The sequence below is a fragment of the Sinohyriopsis cumingii genome, chromosome 17 (assembly GCF_028554795.1).
Source record: "Sinohyriopsis cumingii isolate HCF-2022 chromosome 17, ASM2855479v2, whole genome shotgun sequence".
In the NCBI taxonomy this organism is placed as follows: domain Eukaryota; kingdom Metazoa; phylum Mollusca; class Bivalvia; order Unionida; family Unionidae; genus Sinohyriopsis; species Sinohyriopsis cumingii.
Window position 1 is genome coordinate 95,369,290 of NC_142977.1, and position 10,614 is coordinate 95,379,903.

At 36.4% G+C, this 10,614-nt stretch overlaps 1 protein-coding gene across 2 annotated transcripts in view; it reads left to right on the plus strand.

Moving 5' to 3' along the window:
• Window positions 1-6,576, plus strand: part of LOC149779472 (transcriptional repressor NF-X1-like) — a 90,456-nt gene extending 83,880 nt beyond the window's left edge. For both annotated transcript variants that reach the window (XM_089940161.1, XM_089940160.1), the window contains exon 22: window positions 543-6,576. In XM_089940161.1, the coding sequence (XP_089796287.1) occupies window positions 543-804 (262 nt within the window). In that variant the 3' untranslated portion in view covers window positions 805-6,576. The remainder of the gene's footprint in view (window positions 1-542) is intronic.
• The last annotated feature ends 4,038 nt before the right edge of the window (window positions 6,577-10,614 follow it).

Sequence of the window (10,614 nt, forward strand, 5' to 3'; positions counted from 1 at the left end):
CTTTTAGTGAAAAAATAACACTGTTGGAAACGTGTATTCAACACAGCTAGACCTTTCTTCACACTTATCTCCAACAGCATTATATCCATGAACACAATTTCAGTCAGTATTCTTTATTTGTAAAGTAGACAGCAAAACAATATCGGGCAAGGATATAATATAACTTAGTTTACCTGACCTACTTCCAACCAGAATTAAATAAGTTGGATGCCTCCACCAGACACAAGCAAGATGTAATCTTCTAGACAAAATGCGCAGGAAAAATAATCTGTTTTTTTGCACACAAATCTTAGTAGCAAGAATTGTCTGAAAAATTTGATTAATGATCTGCATGCAATCACCCCTGGTGCAAGACCACTCTTCAGTTACAATGATGTTAGGCTATTCTCACTGGTTTTGTAAATGGACTAAATTTATCCTCAGAAATCAAACTATTTCCCAGTTCAGATCACCTTTACTCAATTCATTTAATGGTCTTAATCAAGAGGTTGTACTGTAGAATTATTACATACAGCACTTACTGTTTTTGTTTCTATTCCCAGGCAAACTGCCCAGGCTGCTAAATTGTCTACCAAGGTGTTGGGAGAGGGAGAGGGCTGGAAGATGGTAGGCAAGAAGTCACGGAAACCCTCAGAAAGGGCTCACTCGGCTTCCAGTGCTATTGATTACTTTGACTTCTCCAACAAGAGCTCTCCCTCCACAAAACCTGATGCTGAGACCAGCTACTCCAATCTAAGTCTGGACAGCAGAAATGCTTCAAAATCTGAGAAAGTTGTGGATTATTTTGATTTCACCTCAAACTGAAACTTCTCAATTTGTGCCTACTTCACGTTACCTGTGTGCATGTCTCATTTTTTTCTAGTGAACTGGCTCTACAATATCCATATAGATTCCAGGAATTTTCTCATGTAAATGCTGCCCATGGATAAATTTCTGGAGTATTTGGACAATTTCTTTGCTTTTTTCCACAGAAACTTCCAGGAAATGATGGGCTGGATAATGCTTGTGTCATCATAGGTATAACATCTTCCATCCTGTCCATGGAAGAAGGCAGGACACTTTCCATCCTGTTCATGGAAGAAGGCAGGATATTTTCCATTCAGTCCTTGAGAGAAGGCTGGAAATTTTTGACATTGTTTATGGATGGGATAGACATTATCCTTGCAAAACAAAGGCTTGAAAAAGGCTGTAAACTGTCCATGCACATGTTACATATCTAGAAATCTTTTCAGATGCTAAACCAGCACTTTAGGGGTTATCAAGTTCATTTATGTTATCATACACTGGTTACAGATATTGGTGTTCTAATATAATTTGGTGTCAGTGCTTCATGTTTGCTGTTTAGAATGAGAATGTTTACCCTCTTGATTCTCATAAAAATGATATCTTTAGAGTTTTGCCTTAGTGAAGTAGAGAGCTTTTGTATTACCATGGGAATTAATAACATCACTTACAAAATATTATCCCAGGCATGTGTAATGTACATCCTGCAGGTTTTATCCAACCAGCAACCTAATGTTTTAACTTACGGGTACATTTAAAGATAGTGCTATCCTGACAGTGCCGAGGAGGAAGCTACACATGCCTGTCATATATGTATGTACAGTATTCTTGTATCTCAACCATTCATTCTTCTTTACTCCTGGATAACCATTTGTGGAGGGTGCTAACTTACTTAGTACATGAATGTATATTATTTTTACAATTTTACCTGCCCCACAAAATGTGGAATAAGGTCATACACACACATAATTTACCAAAATAGTTGGACCCTTGAAAGCCTTCTTCAGATAATTCCCTGATTACATCAACATTAAGAAAATAAGCTTGCTACCAAATGAATCCATTCATCACAAAAGACAAATCTTCATTTTAGTCTGTATTTATATAGATCAAGGGCAGTAACTCCTTCACATTATCTCCCATAGAGGCTGCCAGGAGTCACTAGTTTGAAGCTTTCTCTACAGTACTAGCGACATCGTACTGTAGACCTCTAAAAAATCCTGTGTTATCTCTTGTTTTCAGTCAGCCATCCTAGAATTTGGGTTTTTAGTGTGTAGTAAGGAATCGACTACAGGTGGTGTACTTTATTTGATTCTAACAAATTTTTCTGCGAATTTGTTAGATTCATTGACTTCATTTATTCTATCCATCTCTGCTCCAACATTTCCTCTCATGGTTCTTAATAAGTATTGGTTTTGCAACTCGTCAGCATGTTGAAGTTGTTAATTTATACACTTTTCATTGTGTTTGTTATTTCAGTATAAGAGTGATGATATGTCCCAAATGTGAAAAGATTAAGGATAATGAGGACACTCATGACATCCCTCATCAGCACAGATTACACAGTCTGGTCAGAGAATATTTGGTAAGATGTCCTGCAGGATGACATTAAAAACAATTCAAGTAAAATGTCACACTGAACAATCGAGACATTTTGAGTATCCACTCTAAGACATAATCATTTGTGAATTTAGTGAGAGAGGGAGTTCTTTTTGCCCCATGGGCCCCAGCCACCCCCCTCAGTATGACACCATCTGCCACCATTGCATCAGCAGAATTGGAGTAGCAAGGTGCTACATTTTTGCCATCATTGCAGTCTTATGTGGCATTGTTGGAACTACAGATGTATTGCCTGGTGCAGGAGGTAACAACACAATTTTTAAATTTATGTTCTGCCCATACATCCATCTCACACTTCATTACAGACCTGTCAGCCATAATGATTTTGCCACAAGTCTTATGAAAATGACACCTTAAAGTATGGACTTAAGAAATAATAGCAAAAGCTACAGAAATATGTTGCTTTAAAATCTGGATAACTGGCTCATCCATATGTGATTTGGATCCAGGTTTCATATTGATATAGCGTAGTTTGTCAGAAAACCAGACTAACTTTACAGTATTACCTCAGACAATGCACATATTTTTTCATGAAAAACATTTGCATGATCAAACTGTTGATCATAGATTTTTTAAAAATGGCATCCACAATAAATGATAAATGTTTAAGATGAAAGGGAAAATAAGCCTCTTGTAAAGTGTTAATAGTCTGTACTGAAGAATAAAAAGGAATATTCAGATACTTGTGAATAAAAGCAGGAAGGGCAACAGTTACATTTACCAGACATGTTGATTTGAGTATGTCTCATGGAGGGAGATATGATTGCTGCTGTCATTTGAAATGAAAAGTGAATTCAAGGAATTACATCAAGTTAAGACATAGCTACAAGCCATTGAGCTACATAGAGTTTGGAACTGAGTTTGTGCAACTGTACTAGAGGTAAATAAAGTCTACGTGTATAGATTTTTTGTTGAACAATGTTTTACCATCGCTGCATCAGTTTTGAATACCGAACCTTTTAAATACATGTTTTCCAATTTTACAGTAGCAGTGCATGCTATTTTGTTACACTCTACTGAAAACAGTTAAAACATAAGGCAAAAGATCAGCTGCCTTACTGAGGTCCTGTTAGGATTGGCAGGTCATTAGATAATTTTGAACCCCATTTTTAGGCTAACAGTGGGCATAAGTACCCCTGCATATCCAAGAATGGCCTTTAGACATGTAAGTCTGGGTATCTGAAGTTTTTACTGGATCTTAGTTATCCATTAATCATAATGAAGAATACTGTACATTGCCATTCCAGCTGCCCATCCAGCTATTCATTCATCCAAAGCTCATGCCCAGTGGGGCCATTGAATGCGTAAAATTATGGGAATCTTACTGATAGATCCATGTGTTTCACTTGACAGCAACACAGCTGGTATTGGAGCTGTCTGAACCATCCCCATACTGACCATTATATCAGCCATCCATACCTGTATAGCTAATTTGTCCTATGGATTCAGTTAGCCATATGTTAATAGCTTGACCATTGTGGCAGTACTGTGACACATACAGTTATGACAGATATTCTGCTTCTGTCACCATCCAGGTTTACTTGGACATGGAAATAGAGCTGGTTCAGGATAAGCCACACATTGAGGACAATCCTGAATATTTAACTAATTATGTAGCGAGGACTAAGTACAGCTTTAAGGTTGTGGTACAAGAAATTTACTGGTGTTGCTGGTTTTGGAATGCCTACTGCCTCATAATCCTATAAAGTCAAAGCTTCAGTAGACTTAGACAAGGAGGTGGAGAGTCATTCCTTACATCTTCCAGTCTTCCAAAAATTCATACATGCCAACCCTTGCATTTTTGGCATAATCATTACCCAATTTTCATGATGATTCAGTTAATTGTTAGACTGTAGAGTAGGTGAATGTTGAATATAAGTAATTTGTTAGTATGTTTTGTGTGTGTTTGTTTTCTGGTTCTAATCCACATGGATTTTGCCAATTTTTGCCAAGAATTTTGAAAGCATATCCTGGTTAGTAGTAAAAATAATTTACATTTTTCATACTGTATTTAAGCTATATTATATAGATTACACTTTTTTATGCTCAGATTATGCTATTTTGACACATTTCAGCTAAAATTACTCTTACCCCTCTCTCAGGGTTGGCATGTATGAAAACTAAAGAAATTGCAGACCAGCTGCCTAGACATTAGGATATGTAAGACTTCCTTTTCAGCAAGCCAATTACCAGCAACTTTTTCGTCTTACCAGTAAAAGACTCATTTGGACACTTTTAAGACTGAGTTTGTCAGCAGTCATTTGAGTGCAGTCAGTTGTGATCTCATTGAAGCGACAATCATGGACAAAGAGATAAGGTCATTTAATGCCAATCACTCAATCAGTCTCAAACCTGTTAAGATGTAAGGAGAAAACAACCCACTCAGCTTAGAAGGCAGGCTAATAGAGAGGGCAAGAAATGGGATTTCTCTTTCCTCAAGACTCCCAACTCCTGTCTTTGACTTGCCACCTCAACTGCCCGCAAACATCTTAGTTGTGGTTGCCATATTACGCATTTCAGCCATCTTTGAATTGCTTTGTTTCCACAAAATGAGTGGTCAGCATTGTTTGTGAGAGGCTTTGGGTTACATTTATCCAACCACTTCCTCTTTTGTCTTCTCTGCTCATGATGAAAGTACCATCAGACCCTGAGAAGGATGAAATCATCGGTCATTAATCAACAAGCAGACAGTGGAGATTATTTGAAACTGTAATCTCCAAGGTCTATCTGTTGTGCAGAAGTGCAAGCTCAGGCTAATTATGGACTCAGTCAATGCATGGTTCCACTGAATTTGAGACAGCACAATTGATTGACTTGCCATAGGAAGGAATGAAATTGACATCAGTCTTGAGCTGACTTTATTTGGATGAAAACCTCCAGAAACATATGGTAAGTTCTATTGTCATGAAGGTAGAAACAGTCTCCATCCTCATTTTGGGTCATCTCCATTTTCTGGTAAACTGAGAAATGCCCAGCCTTTGTGTATCCCATGTTCTGTCCACCTGAGTATGGAGTTTGCCACCAGTCTCAAGCACTCACTGTTATGGATCACTGCCATCTCACTGCTGTCTGCATGGGTTCAGGTCTCAGGCTCAGTCAATGTGGGTATGTGAGAAAGCTTGCCGGTAGTTTCTCGTGGGTTGGTGGTTCTTTCTGGGTTTTCCCGGGTTCTTCCTCTATTAATACTGGCCACCATGTATAGCCTATCTTGTGCTGAAAAATGGCATTGAACCTATAACAACAATAACACCAATAAAAATGCACACAAGCTGTTATACAAAATTTGTCAACACAAATAATTGAAAAAATTGGATAAATAAATTAAATGAAATTGGCAAAAGGCAGATAAATATCCAGAGGGAAAATATTCCACAAAAATAGTCAAATTCAACGTTAGGGCCAGTGGCCCCTAACTAGAATCTAGAAACAAAACCATTATGGTGTGATCAGGACTTGGTACATGAACTGCACATGAACTGTTTTAATTTTTTTTGTACCTATTCAATTGTCATTCAGACTCTTAGGATTAAGAGCCTTTTCCAAATATTTATGACGTAACTTTCTGTAAATTATTAAGATATACACTGTATTAAGAGTTGATGCAAAATGATACATACCAACCATTATGATTTTGAATTAATCATCACAATGTTCTTCCCTTAGTACTTTATTTGCTTGCCTGTGTATTGATTATGTTTTTTTAATTAAAAACATAAAAATAAAACAATCCAATGTGATTGTCGTTTTAATTATCATCTCTTTAATCCCTCACTATAAACATCGGAGAATATATAATATACAGTTTACACGTTTTATGCTCTGATTACACTTTTTTGCCACATAGAGTAGTAATGATTACACTTACACCTCCCTAGGTTTTGGCATGTTTGCAACAGTGATTTTGTTGGATGCATTTAGCAGTTAACAAATACAAAACTCCACTCACACAACACTCAAAATAGAAAATAAGAGTGGTTGGGTAAAATTACTAGGCAAGGAAACGCAAAATTGAAAAGAAAAATATCTGGACTGCCTGCCTAGTCAATATATATCAACCATCACACCTTTGGCATAATCCTTATGCTTTTTTTCCCCTAATTACATATTGTGCTTGTTTGAATATGGATTATGTTTTTTTCTGGTACATTATAATGAATAAACCAATAAAAAGTTGTATTTGTCATTTTTTTTATCATCCCCTTAATGCCACACATCATATAAATTTGAAAATAATCTAAATGAGAAGACTGCTGCATAAGAATAGCTTTTCTCATATATTTATATTTTTTTCTTAAATATATTTTGATAGCAGCCAGTCTGTGCATTAAAAAAATGGTGCCTGATGCATGTGAACAGGCTTTATTGATTGGACTCGTGGATTTTATATGACTGAGAAATGTTTGAGGAGAGAGATCTTTTTAAACTTCAAAGATATGTGATAAAAAAATGACAAATGAGTAACGCTTTACAAATTTTAAGATAAAAGAATATGAGAGTAATGTAATACAGCATTCAGATTTACCACATCATCATGCTCATTGCAGAACTTTGTGGATTTTATAATCATTCAGCGGAAGTTAGATGTAGACTAGTTAAAGTGAGTGTTGTATATAATAATTTGTCAATATGTTTGATGTTTGTATTCTGGTACTAATCCACATGGGTTAATAAATACATTTTTCAGTGTTTTGTAACTATGGCATATAATTTATAGATTACACTTTTTATTCTCATACTTGTATTTTTCTTTTCAGCCACCTAGTAATAATCATGCTCGTATTTCACTAGGGGTTTAGCATGTCTGCTGGTCAAAGAAACAGATGAAAAAGCAATTGAAAGTAAATAAAATAAGCAAAAGAACAATGTTTCATTTTTTATTAAACAATGAACAAAATGCCCATGAGCTGCAATATAGGGTTCTATAATAAGTATTAGATCAATAGAGAGTACTGCACCATAGGGTTCTGTAATAAGTAGTATATCAATAGAGAGTACTGCACCAAAGAGTTCTATAATGAGTAGTATATCAATAGAGAGTACTGCACCATATGGGGGGCGCCGAGTGACCAAGTGGTCTAAAGTGCTCTCCGTTTCGGATCAGTGTTGTCTCACCTCTGTCTGCATGGGTTCGAGTCTCGGATTCGGCCAATGTGGGTATGTGAGAAAGCTTGCCATTTGCTTCTTGTGGGTCGGTGGATCTTTCCGGGGATTTCCCGGGTTCTTCCTTCACCTTTAATACTGGCCGCCATGTATAGCCTATTGTGTGCTGAAAAATGGCCTTAAACCCTACAACAACAACAAAACACCATAGGGTTCTGTAATAAGTAGTATATCAATAGAGAGTACTGCACCATAGAGTGCTATATTAAATTGTTGTTGTTGTAGAGTTTAACGCTATTTTTCAGGCTATACATGACGACCAGTATTAATGGTGGAGGAAGAACCCGGGAAAACCCCGGAAAGAACCACCAACCCACAAGAAGCTATTGGCAAGCTTTCTCACATACCCACATTAGCCGAATCTGAGACTCGAACCCACACAGCTATATTAAGTAGTATATCAATTGAGAGTACTGCACCAAAGGGTTCTATAATAAGTAGTATATCAGTTGAGAGCACTGCACTATAGGGTGCTATAATAAGTAGTATATCAATTGAGAGTACTGCACCAAAGAGTTCTATAATATGTAGTATATCAATAGAGTACTGCACCATAGGGTTCTGTAATAAGTAGTAGATCAATAGAGAGTACTGTACCATAGGGTTCTATAATAAGTAGTAGATCAATAGAGAGTACTGCACCATAGGGTGCTATAATAAGTAGTGTATCAATTGAGAGTACTGCACCATAGGGTGCTATAATAAGTAGTATATCAATTGAGAGTACTGCACCATAGGGTGCTATATTCAGTAGTATATCAATTGAGAGTATTGCACCAAAGGGTTCTATAATAAGTAGTATATCAATTGAGATTACTGCACCATAGGGTTCTGTAATAAGCAGTAGATCAATAGAGAGCACTGTACCATAGGATTCTGTAATAAGTAGATCAATAGAGTACTGCGCCATAGGGTGCTATAATAAGTTGTATATCAATTGAGACTACTGCATCATAGGGTGCTATATTCAGTAGTATATCAATTGAGAGTACTGCACCAAAGGGTTCTATAATAAGTAGTATATTAATAGAGAGTACTGCACTATAGGGTGCTATATTAAGTAGTATATCAATTGAGAGTACTTAGCCATTGGGTGCTGTAATAAGTAATATATCAATTTAAAGTACTGTGCCATAGGGTTCTATAATAGGTAGTATATCAATTGAGAGTACTGCACCATAGGGTGCTATATTAAGTAGTATATCAATTAAGAGTACTTAACCATTGGGTGCTCTAACAAGTAACAAATCAGTTGAGAGTACTGCACCAAAGGATACTATAATAAGTATATCAATTGAGAGTACTGCACCATAGGGTTCTGTAATAAGTAGTACATGTATATCGATTGAGAGTACTGCACCATATGGTGCTTTAATAAATAGTATGTCAGTTGAGAGTACTGCACCATAGAGTACTATAAGTTGTATATTGATTGAGAGTACTGAACCATAGGATACTATAATTAGTAATATATCAATTGAGAGTACTGCACTATAAGGTGCTATGATAAGTAGTATATCAGTTGAGAGTACTGCACCATAGGGTGCTTTAATAAGTAATATATCAATTTAAAGTACTGTACCATATGGTTCTATAATAAGTAACATAAATTGAGATTACTGTACCATAGGATGCTATATTAAGTATTATATCAATTAAGAGCACTGCACCATAGGGTTCTATAATAAGTAACATATAAATTGAGAGTACTGTACCATAGGGTGCTTTAATAAGTTGTTGTAGAGTTTAATGCCATTTTTCAGCACATGATAGGCTATACATGGCGGCCAGTATTAATGGTGGAGGAAGAACCCAGGAAATCCCCGGAAAGAACCACCAACCCATGAGAAGCTACTGGCAAGCTTTCTCACATACCCACATTGTCCAAATCCGAGACTCGAACCCACGCAGACAGAGGTGAGATGGCAGTGATCCGTAACAGAGAGTGCTTTAGACCACTCGGCCACTAGGGGCCCCTGCTACGATAAGTAGTATGTCAGTTGAGAGTATTGTACCATAGGGTGCTATAATAAGTAGTATATCAGTTGAGAGTATTGTACCATAGGGTGCTATAATAAGTAGTATATCATTTGAGAGTACTGTACCACAGGATGCTATAATAAGTAGTATATGAGTTGAGAGTACTGTACCATAGGGTGCTATAATAAGTAGCATGTCAATTGAGGGTACTGTACCATAGGGTGCTATAATAAGTAGCATGTCAATTGAGAGTACTGTACCATAGGGTGCTATAATAAGTAGAATATCAATTGAGAATACTATACTAGAGTATAATAAGTGGTACAAAAACAGTGCTCAACTTGGGTTACCTGTTACTTTCAGAAATGAGTCTTTAAGTGAGTTGTTTTGAAGGGGTGAGGATATCTCTTGATGGCTCAAGTTGGTTAAATGTAAGTGTTCATTTCAGGACCACTTGGGTTTCTTTGTAACTTGTATACATATTGTTTACTATTATATATGTAACAAGAATCATAAAACCTGGAATGGTGATGAATACTAATGAGAACTATCAGCTCATTGCAAAAGTAAGTCAGTGTGATCCATATTTTGTCTCAATTGTGCTGATTAAATTTTATGTTTTGAATTTAATTCTTGAGCACTGTTTATGTCAGAATTATCAAACTTGATAATTGTTTGCATCACATTTAATACTATACCAATACAAAAGAAGGTCACTATGCTTAAATTTATTATTTTACTGGCTTAGGTTAAGTTTTGTGTTTAGCTTCATGACCATACGTCAGACATCATGAAACTTGGTGACATAGTGATCTTGATGATTATCCGCATTACAAGGAGGTCAGTATGGCCCAAATTTGATGCTTTACTGACTTGGGTTGCAGTTTTTGTTAGCTTTTCATTTCGTAGACCATGTTTGTCCTTGAATCTTGAAATTGATGATGGTATGCATACGTGTTCATGATTTCTCTAAGGCTTGGACACAGGTGAAATTCCCCCTCTCGCCTTTTCATGAGGTGGAGATTTCTAGTTTTTAAGGAGAGCCATTTATATATGAGTACAGTATCTCTG